The following is a 19,670-nucleotide window of genomic DNA, read 5'->3' as shown; positions in this document are numbered from 1 at the left end:
ACGCGAATTATTTGATTTTGAGATCATTGTAACCATGGACCATGGTGATTTTCTACACAGCTGTTAAAGGAATTATCATAATTCTGAAAATTGAGTCGTGAAAAATTTAACATAGATATATGAATAAACGGCAGTGATTGGCATAATTTCAGATTCAGACGGTAATGATTTTAAAATACAATAGTGAAACACAGAAAGGAAAATAGAACGAAAGCACAGAGATCTGTATTCCTACTTTTTTTCATGATGTACTTGCATCAGTGCAGCCTCTATGTATAAAACTAAAATACATGCTTGGCAGTTACAGAAATATGTATCGATAATTTTCTTAATTATTGATATTAGTGAACAATGAAAACTAACACGACGTCCAATATGTTAGGAGGAGAAATATAACATTTTTGTACAATATGTAGTTGGAAGTTTTCTAGTATTTTGCTGTTGCTTATCGTTATTTATTTTGGAAGCTGATATTACTTTAATTGACCAATGTATCATAATGTCGTCGATGAAGCAGAGTAAGCTTTACCTTCCCTAACATATGATCTTATTTATGAATTATACAGAGTCACTCTCAATGTAATCTTTTTTCGTTGATATTTTGTCAATATTTCATTGAAGTGAAGTTTGAAATTATATTATCTTGACATGTCTGTATTTTTATTTTGTTTGTTCTAACAGTAACTTTCATTTATTTCTACGAGGATTTTGTAGCCTATGGTCTATCCCTGACAAATGACATTACTGAGTGTTATTAATGTATATTCTGGTAAAAGCAGTTTTCCATCATATGGTGACAATTGAAAAGAACTGTGGAAAAAGATGTATTAAAATTGCAAGCAGCAATCGCCTGCTATGTTTTATGTGGTGAAAAATAACTTTAGCCGGAGTTATGCACCTTTGAGCACAGATACCATATAAAGTAGCTAGGATTTTATGTAAATCAGACTAGCTTAGTCGTACGGCTGTTTTGTTGTTCTCCTTACTATAGAATAATGATGCTAAAACAGTATGTGATTGGAAATATGGAAGTATATGTTGTTGCTCATAGATGTTGATATTAAGTCTCCCGTGTGTCATTCATTCACATCTTACATATGCAATGAGGTAAGAATTAACTTGTTGCTTCTTATCTTAAAAGTTCTAAAAATGATTTATTATACTCATCATATTGGTCAACTACATCTGAGTAAAACCTTTGCACATCGCTATCCTTTTTTCTTTGTGTTATATGTATATATTTTGATATTTCTATTTTTCTCTCTCTTTTTTTTTTTTTTTTTTTTTTTTTTTTTTTTTTTTTGTTTTTTTTTTTTTTTTTTTTTTTTTTTGTTTTTTTTTTTAATATTTTTTTATAATCCTTAATATTTGTTTTAGTATTGTCTTTTTTCTTTCTTTTTATTGAAATGATTTTCCATGTGATTGTCCCGTGAGACTTTCTTGATTTATTACAAATGCTAAAGTTGAGACTTTAAATAAAGAAATGTCTTCATGCTTTATTATTGTTATGATATGTATGATAACCTCTAGAAGTTCCAGTGCAAGTCCATATATCTTACACTAATTTCATATTTAAACCATAGCAGCCTTTCTAATTAAACAGTTGCCTTGATATATATCAAATACAACGATTTACGACTAACCTCTTTTTGCATTTCAAATCATTTAATGTATGTAGACTTCGAAAAACAACTCATTGTAGCTTGAAACTAAAGCTGAATGGTCAAAGTACTGAAAAACAAAATCATATAAATTCATAGGTATCAGACTTTGCAACTTTTAAAAAAATGCAGCTGGCAGTATATTATACTCACAAAATGTGAAATTTTAAGTAATTTTAGACACTTGTTCACATGGAGCAAGTTTGATTGTGCAAACTTAAATAATTACATCCGGAAGTTGTTAATAGTCGTGGTATGGCATTCTTCGTGTAGTTATTTTGATAAAATTGAACGGAAAACTACGCATCTAAATCTAAATTAAAACAAATGATACATTAAGAATCAAGACTGTTTGCATTTCATGTATTTATATCATTTTGCCAACATCAAAATGACTATTCTTAACTCATTACGATAAAAAATATTATCGGTTAATTAAATTCCTTTATCAAATAATCACTATCAATCTTGTATTAATGCAATGATTATTAAGCATCAGCCTTGATTTTGATTTGCATTCTCATTTCTAAACTAGGGTTTTATAAGTATATAAACCATATGAAAAATATTTGGAATGTGAAAAGGGGCGTTTACCTAGTAATTACAAAACTACAAATGACAAATGAAGGAGTGTGCTCCAAAAATGACAACACATTATACTAAAAGTAGATTAATAATTGAGTGATGACTCCCCAACTTTACATAAATTGTAATGCATTTTGATTAACAATGCACCATTTTGTAATCGCCCTATAATGAAAACGATTATCATCAGTTCAAACCCATAAGCTATTTAAATATGCTCTATGTGAATAAATTATTTATCTGCTAACATCAATAAAATATCAGCATGTTTACATAACTATAATCTAAACTCCAATTCAATGAAACTCCGGTAAGATATGAACAAAAGAAAGATTTACACAAAGACACTTGAAAAGAGTGCAAGGAGAAAATAAGACCAGTGTCCATGGCAACCAAAGAAATATAACAACAGATGATCCCCGTATAGCAGAATGAGTGTAAGCAGTTCATGGAATTATATGAAGGGCTCTTTGAGACATGCTCTGTAAGTGTCTAAATGAGTGGTTCTGACTAATTGTTTCCATAGCAACAAAGACCTGCACATACTGAAAAATCCTCTGTAGAGCATTTGAGTTCTAGTCCAAGTTTTCTTGAAAAGTATTGAAATATGGTTTAAATATTTGTTTTCATGGTAACATTAAAAAATTAATGAAAATGAAAATTTCTGCAAAGTACTTGATATTAGGAAAGGTTGGTAGAATGATTTGTAAAAATCACAGTTTTGGAGCTATGATCTAGAAACCCAACCAGATGGACGGATGGAACCAGTTTGTAGATCCCACTTGATGGGCAGGGGAGATATAGCGCACAACAACAACAGTTATGCATACTAAAATAAATGTACGCTAATATGAACGCTCGTGTTTGTTTACTAATAACAACAGTTTTATAACAGCTATTTGACCTACACTTGTTATCTTTATCTTATCCACTAAAATGAAATGCCCCGGGTGAGGATCGAACTCACGACCTTCAGATCGCTCTGTGCATGTTTAGTGATTATGAGACTGACGCGCTACCTACTGCGCTACCGAGGCACATGATATGTATATGTTATGCTGTTCGATTGTTTGCTTTGGTAGGTCTACATTACCTTTAACTACTAGACACTTGACAACTCACAAGGTTCACGGTCCATACTTAGTCTCATTCATGTCATTGTGATAAGTAAGAATTTTAAAGATATCTATAGAAAGGAACTTTCCAATAATTGCCTATACAAGACCGAAAATGTAAATCATTTCTTTAATCTGACAAAGTTTAAGATTTCGAAAAAAAAACACATTGATATAATGTTGTGAAACTAAAAGAAAAAAAGTAGGTACATTCTTTCATTTTATCTGAGGCATTTATTCATATATTCAGGCCAAAGTCTATGATTTTGAAAATTTAAATGACACATTCATATAATGTCGTGAAACTGAAAGAATAAATTGCGAGGCCAATTTACATTAGTAATCCATTATCATTTTCATATAAATCGTATACATGCAATGCGTGGTTAAAGTGACATCACGGTAAAAGCTTTTCTTTTTTCTTTCTTTTTTTCTTTCTTTATTATGGCATGTGTACAAAGTATATCATGTGTATCACTTTATCGACAATGACAGTTGGTTTTCGCAGAAATATGCACTTAAAGAGGATACTTAATAATTATGAAAAGGAAATCCGTATCTGTTGATAAACAGCCTGGATATGTAAATTCTTGAGTCATATATGATAACGCATATGTACATACACCGTCGCCTGTAAACAAGAATGGCTTCCCGCCTAAAACGGTCGTGACAATGTTGGCGACTATTGTAACTAATTTTGTAATTTTGAATTGACTTAAAATTAGCAAATAACATTTGCCCTGCTGTCATTCCTGCGTGCCATCTTGTGTTCGTGTAGACAAAATGAACTGCTTCGTTTCAAAACTATCAAGTGACGTTGTCAGTACTAATATTTTATGGGTTTTCACAAACCAAAGAAGGCGTCAAACAGGACATTAGAACCTTAAATAAAATGATTTATAAAACATTTCAAGAATTATATAAATGAACATGAGATACATGTTTTACGAAACAAAATGATAGTCTGAAGAAAAGAAAATATTGATACACAAACATTTTCCTATCCTTAGGTCTTCAAGTTTTTACTTAATATATAGAAATATCGCTTTACATTTTATACATATCTTAGTTCTTTTGTACCTTGGTTTGTAAGGTCTTTTTGGTAAGCTTTGCCGGTGGAATTATAATATGATGACTGAAAACCTAGTGTTGAGGAATCTTTGATTAAGACATACATTGTTAGTTGCAAATTCAGACGCGTCTGTCTAAGCAGGCCAAAAAGGACAAGACGCTTTACATTGTGCTGTAAAATCATATCTTCTCGGGGGTTGCAATATATACATTTCCGTTGACACTTGATTTCGTGGTTACATCTTGCCGTCAAATCTGCTAGTGCTATAATCTGTGTGAACTTTTATCTGTTTATTATCTACATATACAATTTTAGATCTGGAGTACCCATGAATTCAACAAAAATAATATTCCAAAAATTAATGATTTTACAGTGATAAAAAAGGAAAACAGTGATGAATCATTAAAACAATCATTACTTTAGGTCGACAATGGGTCCACTGTTTACACGCCTGAAGCTAGGTATTTTTTGTAAGTTTTGGTCACGTCTATTACTATAAGAGTAACTACATTTCATTTATAGTACTAGGTCAACAAATATTTCATAGTCTAAATTACAAACAAGTGTATACACAACTAGGTCAGAAAACATTTATTTCATAGAGCGTTAATATGGCAGATTCAGGTTACTTGATATTACAATAAATGTGAAGCCGCTGACTAGTCAGTCCTGCGTGCAGATTAAATGTATAAAAAGTCTTGTTTGTATCTTATTTTGTCATAGAATTGTGGTTGGATGTATGCCTATGTATCGAAACCATTTATTTGTATTTCCATATTGGATCCTTTCAAAAGACTTTTTATTGCTGTCTTGGTTTTCTTTTCAACCTAAACCATAGTGATAGCATACCAAATTACAGTCTTATTGTAATAGTGTATTATGCAAAAGCGGAACAAATGGTATGTGGTTTTTAACGATCCCAGGACACATCGCGATCATTCTATAAAAAAACTTTCTTCAAGAAATGTGATATATTTTGGATCGACTAGTGGGATCTTTCAACATGCTCCTCTTTTGGCCGACTTCTTTGTTTTCTTATGTGGTTTGCCTCATCATATTGGTTATCAAATCAGGTAACAAGGACTTTGACAAGAATTGCAATTTTCTCTATAACATAGATTGCTAATACCTTGTAAATGACAATAACAAGACAGTTGTGAATCATAACTATCCTATCTTCCCTCAAACACTGAAGATCAGAGACACACAATATTCTTTTACATCAACCTTGGTCTTTAATTAAACCGCGACCAACACAGACACCATACAGGTGGTGACTTTCATTTTCCTGTTTCAGATTTTAAATTCTAACAGCAATGCTTGCCAAAATATGCTGTCTGCCTGTAACAAATGATCGATATTCAATTATTTCTATAGATATTCAATGGTTTAAACCTATCATTATGTTTTCCGTGATAGAAGTTGACAGCTAACGAAATAAAGATATATAAAACTTGTAATGATGAAGCAGAAGACGCTTGCTCTTCCGAAACACCTGGTCTTTTTCTGTGTGTACTTTTGCAAGAGTCTCCGTTTACATGTGTAGAAGTTGAGAGTACAGTTCGCCCTATTATTTGCCTTCGTGAAATTATTGGAAAATATTATATTTGTTTGTGACCAATGTCATGCCTGGTGACTCAGCTGTTAAAACCCTCAACGGTATTTCAAGAATGTAGCGTCCTTTTGATTGACCTTGATTTACTATCAAAGGTAGAAGATCAGTTCATTGTACTTTACCAGACGTCTCCGTGTTAATTTTCTCTTCTATTAGGCCTCGTTATCAATTTTAACTTTGAATTTTGAGTCATATTTGCACCATTTTCTGTCATGATTCGTTGTTTGTCACCTGCGAAGATCAAGAGGGGACGTTTATCATGATTTTCTGCCATACTCTTGCATGACAAAGACGCTTCGACTGACATTTTTGCTCTCCTAGTCGCGTTCTAGACATAGCTTCTAGTGCCATGTCTGCATGAAAGTACGGTATAGGAACACCCAGTTACAAATAAAGGTGAAACACTTCAAAGTTATGATCTATTCACCTGTGTCTTGAAAACTGTACAGCGTACTTTAAGAATATTTGAAATTAATGAAATGCAAGTCATTTCTATTGACATTTTGTGAACTTCACAATGCGAAAAATGTAATTTATCATTCATAGTATAAAAAAGACCAAGGGAAATGTCAGGTGAAATATTTCTGAGCTGGCGACTTCTCACCACGTCGATCTTCCTTTATTAGTCTACACTGATGACTTGATATTAATCCACTACAAAGGTATAATTAATGTATTTTCACTAATCAATCTAGCGTGTGTAGTGTACCGCTTTTCTTCCTGTTCTATATTTTAAATATGTCACAGATCACAAAACAGAAAAGAATTATATTCCAGTTTTGTTTCATCTGTTAAACAAAATTGTCTAAATGTCTGCTTTTAATCCTATTTTGATAATAGGGCAGATATTCTGAGGAATTCAACACATCGTTTCAACTAGAATGGTTCTATTAGTTATTATAAATATGTAAATATATAGAGAGACTTTGTAATACATTGTGGTTCCATTCATATGAGAATAACGAAAAATACGTTTATTTGTTTTTTAGTTCATAGTGATTATGGTGAGTTTTATCAATCTTTGCAACATTTATGAAAACATTTTATTTTGTGATTCTCTTATGCTGTCACTTTGCCACTGTCACAATGTATATGATACCAAGAATTAATGACGTCACACCGGCAGTAAGGAGAAAGTTCAGCCCATCAAAGTTCCGTTAGGCTATATTAAACATGAATCAAAATGGAGTAATTACACTGATGATAAGATATGTTTGTGATGTAATAATCTTAGAGTTTTTGTTTTATTGTATTGCATTTTGATTACACATGATTGGATTTTGTCATTAAAATTAACATTGCCTTTATTTTACTCTCTACATTTTTTCCTTTTTTTCCTTGTATTGTAAAAACTAGGTTTTCGATTAGCCAAACGTAGTCTTAATTACATTTCCTAGATTTATTTTAAACATATTGCATCTGGTCCTAATTCAATTTTGGTTACAACAAAACATTGAATCTAGTTGCTTTCCATAGCCTTTGTCTAATTCGTTTACATTTTCCTTATATATTAAGGTCTCTTCTTTGTTTCAGATTTAATTTCTTTAACAACCTCAGACCTCCAAATAAGCCTACCTTTTGATTATGACTCAGAACCAATATGCCGTTCTCTTGCTGTATAATATTCTACATTGCTGTACAGTAACAGTGAAGTAAGTTTTCTCTGCCAAGCATTAGAAACCGACACTACCAGATTCAGTACTGTAAGTAAGTCATGGGCACTCTAGACATCAGTAACATGAATCATTGTACAAAATCATCAGTTTCGATCTATTTTGACCTAGGATTTTTTTGAACAGGCAAATATTTTATCCACATGAATATCTGTTTTTTAAATCGACAAGGAAGGTCAGCAATGTTCACATCAGCCTAAAATGAAGTAAAAGTTCAGGAATCAGATTTTGAAAAAAAAACAGGCAAATGCTAACACTTTAAAATAATAATAATCATCAAGTAAATTAAGTAAAACCAAGGAAAAATGCGAACGAAAGGAAGATTTTTCACGAAGACTCCTGAACCAGTTCTGGGTTGTTAAAACCAGATGTTCCGGAAGATGACGCGTCGTCTGTTTCATCGACGACACTTGCCATGTAAACCTTGGTCACTCCAAGTAAGTAGTGCCTCTCAAAGAAATCATAATCATAATCGTCATCAACCTTCCTATTTTGAAACTGTGTTACAAGTTTGCGCGTCAGTTGATGACTTTAGCCGAAAATCAAGATAATGGGAGCAGGCAGTACTGATTCAACTTACAAGTGTAAACACCATGCGTTCAGGACGAAACTGATTTTACCTATTGTTGTAACAGAATCAATGTACGAGCATTACATAACATACCTGTAGACACATTAATCACCTCCATATAAAACTGTCATGGGCTGTAAGGTCTTTATTGAATTATTGATACAGGACAGACAAACCAGACATGCCCACGAGCAATAGCAAACTACGCTGCGTCAGTTGATTTTATGTGTGGACGCCACATACATGATAATGTGGTGAACAGCGGTTTTCTTTCAAGAAATATATATATTATGAATATATTATGGTGTTGTAAAAATTAGGTGATAGTATAGTGATGTGATAAATGTAAAAACTATGTGTCTTTTGTACAGGGGTCGAGATTGCAGGTGGCAGACACTGCAGGTGGACTTCGAGTCCACGCCCCCCACCACCACCCCCCTCCCCACGGGAATACACGAATAAACTCGACATTCTTTTGAAATTATTATATATCAAAATTACGATTTATTGCATTAATGAGCAAGTGCACCTCCCCATCTAGATCTTGATATTTCTTTTGAATAAATTGGAATTTCCTCAGTCGCTTACTTCTAAAATTTAGGCCCTCAGCCTCATTGACGAGTCCTAGAAGGACAAAACGTCTGTATGATGTAGCATCACTGATGAGTCCTAGAAGGACAAAACGTCTGTATGATGTAGCATCACTGATGAGTCCTAGAAGGACAAAACGTCTGTATGATGTAGCATCACTGACGAGTCCTAGAAGGACAAAACGTCTGTATGATGCATCCTTGTTTTATTTGATTCTACTATATGTCGGTTTATTTATTTATGTATTTATTTCTCTATTGTATCTCATTTTTGGGTATGTTTTCAGTTGTTCTATTTCTGTTAAGATGTAGTGCGTTTTAAAAAATGGATTATTTCATACGTTTGTGATGTACAAGGCAAACATCAGTGAATAGATCATAGAATTCAATCAAATAGTTAATGTGACTTAATTGTGTTGTTACCGTGACGTCATATAATTGTTATGACTGAAGAGTCTATCCTTCTAAACCATAAGGAGAGACAAGGAAATCTCAGATCTATGTATGGATAAGTTTGGTATAGATTGCCAATGGATATTTATCAAGATTGTTTTTTCGATCAGCTTTGATCTTCGTCATTCGCCCCCTGGGCTTCAAATATCAGGTCCTTAACATCACTGACGAAGGACGAAACAGCTGTACGACTGTATCACTGACGAGTCCTTTAAACAAAATTCATATGGTACCGTTTAAATCATTAGTTGGTTCTTCTGTAAAAAAATTATAAGTTTGTTATTAAAATGAGAATAACTTGTGTATTTTGCTTGATCTTTAAAAGATAACAAAAAAGTGAAAGAAACCCTTTAGAGCTATATTAGAACATAACACAACACTGAATAATATCTCTGAACTATATTGTACTTACAGACAAAGTAAAATAAAATCGTACGAACGAGCTTAAAAGGAGGAAAAACTATCAAATATACAAGCGCCCATCGCATATCTGTCCTTACCATACAGTGACGTATTACACGAGGTGAGATTTATATAACAACAATAAATTTGTTTATTGTATTTAAACTTTCCAGAATCTTACAGAAACACACATGGTAAGAATCACACTATATTGGATCAAGTGACTCTGAATGTCGTTTCTAAATGCTTTACGACTCACAAGATGACAGATTGATAGCATGGAAATTGGATCCTATGTAGTCTGGAATTGCTTACTTGGTGAAATGAGGTCCACGTGTGTAAAGAATATTAACGATATATCACAAACACTGCAACGCTATTATTATCAAAAACATGAGATTTCAACTACAACTGAAAATAAAATGTTGGTATGCTTTTGAGTAATCCTTTGTGACACATTTTTGTATTTTGTTACATGAAAAAATGCATTTTACAAAATGTGCAATGTATCAGGATAATTTACAACAGTGATTGTGCCGCTTCAGCCATAGCATGTTTGTGACCCTGAATGACGTATGGGCGACTTGTCTCAACACGCGAACGGTAACGCCACGTAAATCACCAGACATTTTACTAGAAAGACAAAAAACAATTAATGTAGCACCATATACACCTGAAAAGCTATGTTCTTCAAATGAATGGTAATAACATGTTTACTTTTCTTTAAACTTTTAATTAACTCATATGATCATTAGATCATGAAATGATACTATTGTTTGGATCATATTTTTGGATCTTTCAAGGAATGAAACCCGTTATTGTGTTTACCTTTTTCTGCGATAAAGAATGTTCAGGAAATCATCCTAAAAAATGAAAAGTTAATTAGATACGACAACTCTAGATTTCGCGAGTACTGTTGTACTAACACAGTGAAACCATAGAAATTTTACTATCTCCTATTGTAGAGAACATTTGGGTAAATGCGAAAGGGAAGCGTTTCGAATCACTTCACCTTACCACCTCAACTGGTTTTAAAGGGGATGTTTACATATATATGTTAGCCTACTTCATTTCATTTATACATGCATAATTACGTCGTGACTATTGGGCTTTTACAATACAATATGTAAAATAATTACACAATGCACACGTGGTATCATTGCAGAAATGCAACCAAATATAACAATTGATGTTAGACAATTATTAGATAAGTTCTAATTTAATAATATGATAACTAATGTCGAGTTATAAACAAATGCACGTATTGAAATAAGGATTTCAATAAACGCATGTCATGTTTGATTTTGTGACATGTTATCATTAATAAATCATACGTTCTGCCCCAGATAAATTAAATATTTTCTTAATAAAGCAACTGATTAACTTTATATAATTTCGAAAGAACAATGCATATATATATAATGTCTGGAGGAGGTCAAGATAATATGGCTAAAATGAGTAAATGATCAGTAAATGAATAAACACACAAACAATCAACAACAAACCAATGAAAAAACGCTGAATGAATTTAGTATCTGAGCCGGAACAAAAGACAACATTTCCACCATCATATCCTCTATTTGTTTGCAGAATAATGAAATATATGAATCCCCTTAATCCGGGAAACATTTGCTTTCATATATGGTTCAACATCTGACTGAATCGCCTTTTTCCACCAGTTTAATATTCGCCAAAAAAGAACAATTATAAATATGACCTGAATACCAATCAGAAAATTACAAATATTTACTGAACAACAATCAACTTTAGGTTAAAAAGAGAGCAAAGAACAAAGAAAATCGATTGGCTGACACCTCCACCTGCAATTACTGCAGTTGAAAAAAGATTTGACGAAAGAGTCCGATCGATATGATGACAAATTAACATCTGCGAAAACTCCAAACTTCACATTGCAACTGATCTTCATGTCAAGTAACATAACGTACATCTATCTAGAAAACATCAGTAATATATTTAATTTGGAGACATTTGTGCATCAGACTACATATCCTAAACTTCAAATCGTACCAGTAAAGGATCTGCTCATTATGTCAGGAATATAGGATATATCCATCTAGAAAACATCGGCAATAGATTGAACTAGGAAACATAATTCATCAGATTAGGTTTCATTGGAGAAATGTACTCGTTAACATTATACATTACACTAAAAGACATGAGCAATATACTCTACCCGTATACCTTGTGCATTTGTCTAGAACATATTCAAAAGACTGTTCATGCCACGAATTCAAATAAAAGGGAATACATTTAGTTCTTTAACTTTATGTATATGCCTACAAACATTGTATTTGTAATCATCATTCAAAACTGCAATACTGTATGTTTTACCCCTGTACATTGTAATCAATCTGAAATACGCTTTACACCTAAAGATAATAACAATTTGGAGTATATTTTACTCCTAAACATATAAGCTTTACCCCTGTACATTGTTATTAGTCTGGAATGTGTTTTACTTCTGTGTATTGTAATCGGCATGGAATGTGTTTACTCCTGAACATTGTTATTAGTCTGGAATGTGTTTTACTTCTGTGTATTGTAATCGGCGTGGAATATGTTTACTCCTGAACATTGTTATTAGTCTGGAATGTGTTTTACTTCTGTGTATTGTAATCGGCGTGGAATATGTTTACTTCTGAACATTGTTATTAGTCTGGAATGTGTTTTACTTCTGTGTATTGTAATCGGCATGGAATATGTTTACTCCTGAACATTGTTATTAGTCTGGAATGTGTTTTACTTCTGTGTATTGTAATCGGCGTGGAATATGTTTACTTCTGAACATTGTTATTAGTCTGGAATGTGTTTTACTTCTGTGTATTGTAATCGGCATGGAATATGTTTACTCCTGAACATTGTTATTAGTCTGGAATGTGTTTTACTTCTGTGCATTGTAATCGGCGTGGAATATGTTTCACTCCCATACATTGTTACCAGTCTGGAATATGTTTTACTCCCATACATTGTTACCAGTCTGGAATATGCTTCACTCCTGTTCATTGTAATCAGTCTGGAGTATATTTATATATACAAATAGTTTTTTTACTCTTTAATATTTCACATCATGATAGAACGTATTCTCAATATATTCTAATGGTTACCATAAAATGCTTACTGTTAATTCTTTTATTTTCGATCGAGTGATTTTTTCGTTTATATCTTGGTTACCCGTAATCAACGAATTCATATGTTCATGAACTATTCAAATCGGTACAAGTAATGACTGATATCTAAGTATCAATGAAATCAAGTATCCACGAACGAAAGAGTACTTTAAACAATCACGAAATTGTAGACTCGCGAAACAGTTCTTACTGTATGTGAAAAGTCTACAGAAACTGACGCTGAAATCAAGGACAAAAGCATAAAAGGCATGTCATATCAACAGTTAGGCTCTAAACCATCATTGTATGATATCATTAAATTAGCCTAGTATCGACTTTGCTGAATAACATTAAAATACATATGACGTTGATTATTTCAGAACAAGTTATCTTTGTCTGGGCTAATTAATGAAGATATTAAATCTTGTTATGAAATGTTGTTAGAAACAGATGTGTCACGGCCTAATCGTGACCTCAAACTGTACTGTGTGCCTGTTACTACCTCTCATACAACATGGTACGGCATATCCGCCGACGGTAAGTGTGGTAATTTACGTTAACATTAGGAACACGATCATCATTCATCATTTTCTAAGTCATATTTACATATCATAACAGTGTTAGATTTCTATTACTATGTTACTGTAGCTGACATGGAAGCCAAGTTGCAGTTAAATAACCCTTAGTGGTCAATTCAAGCATACGGAAAGTTATATGCATATCTATATAAACAACTCGATTTTCGTTTAGTTTTTTTTTTTTTTTTTTCTTGATCAATTTTGCCAAAGTTATTTTTACAATTTATCAATTGATAACTCGCGACAGCCGAAGGATGTAATGCAATACATGGCTGATCGAGGTATATTGCATACATAGACAAAGAATAATACAACTTTCAATACAAATTTAGAATAAAACACGGTAAAGCCAATTAGTTAAATAAATTATATCATACAGCTGTTTCGAAGCCTCGTCAGTGATGCTTCATCATACAGCTGATTCGTTTTTCTAAGACTCGTCAGTGATGCTACATCATACAGCTCTGATTCGTTATTCTAAGACTCGTCAGTGATGCTACATCATACAGCTGATTCGTTATTCTAAGACTCGTCAGTGATGCTACATCATACACCTCTGATTCGTTATTCTAAGACTCGTCAGTGATGCTACATCATACAGCTGATTCGTTATTCTAAGACTCGTCAGTGATGCTTAAGGTCCTAGGAGGCGACTAAGTTGAATCCAAAGTGATCTAATGAAATATCAAAATTTAGATAAGGATATTACAGCCCCTTACTTCAATATTTTTTATATACTACAGCTATACTACATCCGAAAAGTTTCGTTAATTCATAACCATCTCATACACTCCATATGTCAGTGCAAGTAAGATTCACACTGGTCATTTGTCTAGTGGAAGATAAACGTGTGGTCATCGAATCGTTACACTTGATTTTCTAAATGTTTGTGATATAAGACCTTCTATTCCACTAGCTTCATAAGATGTTGTCTTTTTTCTTTCATATGGAAGTTTAGTGCAAGGTTAAAAAGCAATCGTATATTGTATTAATTTTTGCCTCAATAATTCTGATTTACATCGCAAGCATTGAATAATTCTGGATGGCGTCGCCGGGACCATTCGATATTTAATTGTTCATTTTTAGTCTATGCTGACCTTTTCCAAAGTTTTAAATCATATCTTACAGAGTTTTTGCGATTTTTGTACAGACGTTACATTGACGACTCAACTTATTCATTAATTTTAAAATTGGTTTTGTGTTGATAAAGATTTGTATTTCATTATTAATTTTGTGGTTTGTCCGTTATTCTTCGTAAACAAATAACAAAATCAGGAAATAGCAACAGGTAAACATATCATAAACCAAACACAAATTGAATAAAACTTTGGCAAAACACGCACAAAAGAACGCTTAATAGACAGAGAGCAGTTCCGGAGGTGTAAAATCAACAGAAATATATTTGAAATAATTAACAAACAAACATGAAAAAATAATTATTACCTTATTTCATAGTGGGTGTAATCACGTTATGAAAAGTCACGTTTTGTGTCTTATGTGATGTCGATAACATTATTAGCATATAGAGGAAAACTATCATTATTTAATTAACCTGTGTAGGTATGAATAAAACACTAATTAAGTAACAGCAAAACACCTGGTATCGTTTCCGTAAATCTGTTTACTACCAGGTTTGTTGGAAGCAATAACAACAGGCGACTTCCTGACTATGTCATGACATCGATTAATATTGCCAGTAAAGATATAAGGTCGTGAGGCAATGTGTTGATATTGGCACTTAATGTCAACTATATCATTTGACGGTGAAGCAAAAAATCATTACAGTTCCTCTATCGCCCGACAATGCATTTACCAATGAGATTGTTACTAAATATGGTCCCCATGTCCTGTTTAGCATTTCTATATTATTCGTTCGAACAGCCAATCATACTGAAGAAAAATCAGTAAAAAAAGCATCATCAGAAATGAGACAACGTGCATTGTTGTCTTAACAGTAGGGTTTTATATGTATTGAAAGACAAAATACGATTTTTATTGTATGTATCACATTTTTTAACATGATCATTCAAGTATATTACAGACTTTCGTTAAAAAAGTATATATCGAAATATGCTTCAGAAATTAAATACATTTTGAAATGCTAGCTAATATTTATTAAAAATGCATGTAAAAATAATAGCATTTTAATAAAAACCTTTATAGTTTTTTTCCATGGTTATAATATTTCCGCGATGTGGCATTGTGATCTGTATCATTCTATTAACAAATATATTTTTCATTTTGTTAAAATAACTACAAAACATTAGCAGATCAAATATAAAGACATTATCAAGATAACTATGCTTGCCGATACATTGTCATCCATGCGTGACATGCTTACTGTCGCTGGAACGAGACAGACTAATCCTAACCTTCCTCAAAAAGTGAATCTTTATGTCTCGCCGGCTTCTTAAGCATCGTTCAACAAAGGATTTTAGTATGTCTTTCCTTGCTCTCTTCTCCCTCATTCGCTGTCAAGTAAGGAGCCTCCGTTAACCTGTTAGCGAATCAGCGCGGAGAAGGCCTTAATTGGCTGTCCTGCCAAACTCCCTCTAGGCATTTTCACACACTTTCGTCCAATGAGATTGTCCGCTCTACTTAGAGCCTGATGGTAAGGAGATTTGTATTCATGAAATCATGATCACTGATATGTAGCCACCTGTCTGGATTATGCTTAAACGGCCTCTGTAATTAAGTGAATTGCTGATTGATGTATTGGTTGTGAAGAAATGTCTCGACCTTCCTTCATCTGACTTACAGGTAAAGGTAGCCTGTGGATATATAAAGACAATCGGGCAGGACACTAGCACAGTTGGTCTAATGCATTCTACCTTGTCACATGTGTTTCACTTGCTGTGAGTGTGACTTAAGAACACGATTCCTCGTACGTTGACTTGTGTAAAACACAAAGGAATATTATCATTACACTTGGATTATAGTAGAAACCAGTAGAGTTGATTCACACTTATATTTACAACAATGAGTTTCCGGATGCTGCGTTCTACGGACTCTTTGGATGACGAGTTCAGCATGAACAATCATCGTCGATTATGCCGGCAACGGTCGAACTCAGAACCTAATCGTTTGAGCCTTGATGAAAACGGAGTAAATTCTACAGATAGTAACGGGAGGAGCTTGCTGTTTTGTGCCGTTAGTTACGGACAACTTGAAGTTGCTCGAGGTCTCTTGGAGTCTCGATGTGACCCGAATATACCCGACGAATACCGAAACATTGCACTACACGAGGCCGTTGAAAGGTCACACCCTGACCTCGTAAAACTCCTGATCAAATATGGTAAGTTTACAAAACATAAAATAAAACTATATTGTTTAATTGAGGTGACTGTGAAGTATATTTTCATATTCACATCTACAGTCTTCGATCTTGTACTTGTTATACACATAGAGGTGTATAGGATAAATGAGTTTTTTATCTTATTGTACACTGGATGCACAAAGGAATAGCACTTTTCAATACTAATAGTTTTGTCCTTCAACGAACAATTAGTAATGTTATCTAAACGGCCTATATATTTAGAAAAATTAAGATAAATCAAAAGTTACCGATATAAAATTGACTTCATTTTGAAAAATATTGTCAGCGATTGAAACTAATCATTATCTTTGACCATCAGTGTAAATAAGTGGATTAGTGAAATAATTGTTTTAATGTAATTACCTGTAGTCACATTAATGACAGCTGATTTTTTTTATAATTAAGACGATTGTCGACATAACTCTACACAGCCAAGACTGATAATTGTCTTCTGATGTTCTCGTGTCACGGTGGCCTTGTAAGAATTCTTCACACGATCCGCTGTCTGCACGATTTGTGATCCCGCTGGCTATTTTCATTAGGCACTGCCGTAGGCAGTTCATCATTCCCTAACAGTATTGTTTTTATAATGTCACGGAACACTTAAAAATTCGAATATCACTTTTCATCACGAATAGTTATATCGCACCTGGAATAATGATAACTGCAGTATGCTGTCGTTCTGACCCTCCAGAACTCTTCAGTCAAGACAGGGTCCACAATATTGTGGAAATATCAAACGATCTTTGCATAAAGTGAAATAAAGATTTTGCGGAAGTCATTTAGCACCATTGGCAAATGAATATATAATACTTTATACTTTTTTATTGTTTGAATTCGAACTTTTCGAAATAATTGATAAACTATTGTTGTTTTTACACACATCTACTTTCAAAGATGTTAGTCATTACTTAAAAAGATAACCGTTGACACTGCTAGAGTATTAGTTCCTTAAGTTTGCCGTCACCTGCCTGCCACGATCACATTTTATTTTCCTCAGCTGCCTCCGAGGCTTTAAAATTTGGGCCTTTAGCATCACTGATAAGTTCTAGAAGGACGAAACCGCTGATGCAATTTGATTCATAGTTTGGCTGTGCAGTATCTAACTCTAAATTTGTATCAAAAGGTGCTATTCACTTGTGTGTCTTTTGTACAATCTTTTATTATGTAATGACTGCGTGCTTTTCAATTCTAAGAAGATGACAAAAAAAAGTTTTAACAGCAATGTTTATTAAGGTAAAAAGACATGATGACAACATCAAATAGAATTATTTAATAAAACCAGAACGTTATTACAATATTAAATTGAATTGCCAGTGAAGTCTCATACACCTGTGTACAGGTTTCAATTTAATTTTATCTGCCACTATTGACGTGTTCTGGTTTTTCTTTTGTTTACGTTGGACTTCTCGGGAATATGTAATGTACCAGGAATAACTAGAGCTGAATATATATATGACAAATAATATAACGGTATCTGAATTAATGTTTCAGGGTCGGACTTAGATGCCAAAAACTGCCTCGGCCAGACACCTCTGATGAGAGCTGTTGTGTTTGATGACTTGGAAATTGTCAAGGTCTTGGTTAAATCAGGTAATTATTACACCTGCAATTAACGGAAACAAAAAATCGATACACGCGCATATGAAAGATATATTACAAATTGTTTCCCTGTGTGTATACGATGTAAGAAATGAAACCAATGTTATTTTTTTCTCTTCAATATCATATTGTCTAACTTACATGGCATTTGATAAAGAGTCTTTTTAAATTTCCTTACCGATTCTAGCAGATTTTTGTTCTTGTATGATATCTTTATTATAATACATTTGTTATATACAGGCTACTGAAACATTCTTCTTTTATTTCAATTATAAATTTTATGTCTACAGGAGCTGATCTCGATGAAGTCGAAATCACCGGAAAATCTGCATTACTCATAGGCCTGTTGGAACAACGAGAAAAAGTGTGCCGTTTTTTAATTAAGCACGGGTGTGACGTCAACATTGTAGACAAATTGGGTCAAAGTGCAATGTATTTGGCCTCCCAGTCGACAAATGCCGAGTCCATGACTTTGTGTAAGCGATTGATCAAGGCAGGATATGAAACAAAGAAGGATTCTGAATGGTTGGATGAGTCAAGCGTTGCTCGAAGAGTACTTCGGCGTAAAAGCTTTCTGAAAAAAGTTTACAACAAGCTAAGGAGCCGATCCGAGAACAATAACAAGCAGAAATATTGCCACAGTGACACGTCTAGTTCATGCTCAGACTCAATGAATGAAAGCTATTCAGACATGATGGAAAGTTTTAATGATCCTTGTGTCATTCGAGTTCGAAATTAAACACACAAATTAGTCGACGAAAATCAACTTAATTTAAACTTACAAAGTCGACATAAACAATTTACTGTTGATTTTATGATATTGGACAAAGCTACAAGTTTTAAGTTATTTATAATGATTATATGAGACAAGTTCAGTTTGTCATGTATCATATATTTATGTTGACTGTGAACAATTTATATGTGAGACACAATATATATTGCTCTACTTGTCTTGAATATTATTTCTCGATAAGGCATCTTTGCACAGGCTACAAAAAGCTTACAATCTATTGGTTAAGAAGTTGCAATCACGTGCGTTCTTTTGTTATGTCAAAGTAAATATCGATCCGTTATGAAAAGTTTCAGTAAACCTGCTACCATTTCTTGCCAGTCCAAGCTTTGTTTGGTCTACTCCATCTACAATCGAACCTCGTTATCTCGAATTCGACGGGACCATGGGGGAAACTTGGAGATAACCGAGTATTCTATTGAAGAGAATTCGAATGTTTTGTGTAAATTAGGCAAGGACCGACAACATGCCTTGAAATAAGCGAGGTACTCGAGTTATATGAGTTCGAGGTAACGAGGT

The 19,670-nt window shown here is 33.3% G+C and overlaps 1 protein-coding gene and 1 non-coding gene across 2 annotated transcripts; one reads left to right on the top strand and one right to left on the bottom strand.

The window, feature by feature from the left end:
* Nucleotides 1-3,188: 3,188 nt before the first annotated feature.
* On the bottom strand, nucleotides 3,189-3,283 carry Trnam-cau (transfer RNA methionine (anticodon CAU)). The gene is made up of 2 exons: nucleotides 3,247-3,283; nucleotides 3,189-3,224 (listed from the first exon to the last, which is right to left on the bottom strand). It is a non-coding gene; the product is annotated as a tRNA-Met (tRNA).
* Nucleotides 3,284-16,422: 13,139 nt separating this feature from the next.
* LOC132543783 (POTE ankyrin domain family member G-like) lies at nucleotides 16,423-19,144 on the top strand. The gene is made up of 3 exons (XM_060207307.1): nucleotides 16,423-16,738; nucleotides 18,254-18,352; nucleotides 18,652-19,144. The coding sequence occupies exons 1-3, from the start codon at nucleotides 16,423-16,425 to the stop codon at nucleotides 19,098-19,100; spliced, it is 864 nt and encodes a 287-aa protein (XP_060063290.1). The 3' UTR covers nucleotides 19,101-19,144.
* The last annotated feature ends 526 nt before the right edge of the window (nucleotides 19,145-19,670 follow it).

Source organism: Ylistrum balloti, unplaced genomic scaffold (genome assembly GCF_031769215.1).
Source record: "Ylistrum balloti isolate Yb309-2 unplaced genomic scaffold, AGI_CSIRO_Ybal_v1 Utg369764, whole genome shotgun sequence".
Lineage (NCBI taxonomy): Eukaryota > Metazoa > Mollusca > Bivalvia > Pectinida > Pectinidae > Ylistrum > Ylistrum balloti.
Note: the sequence above shows the minus strand (reverse complement) of the source record. Positions and strands in the feature narration are given on the sequence as shown.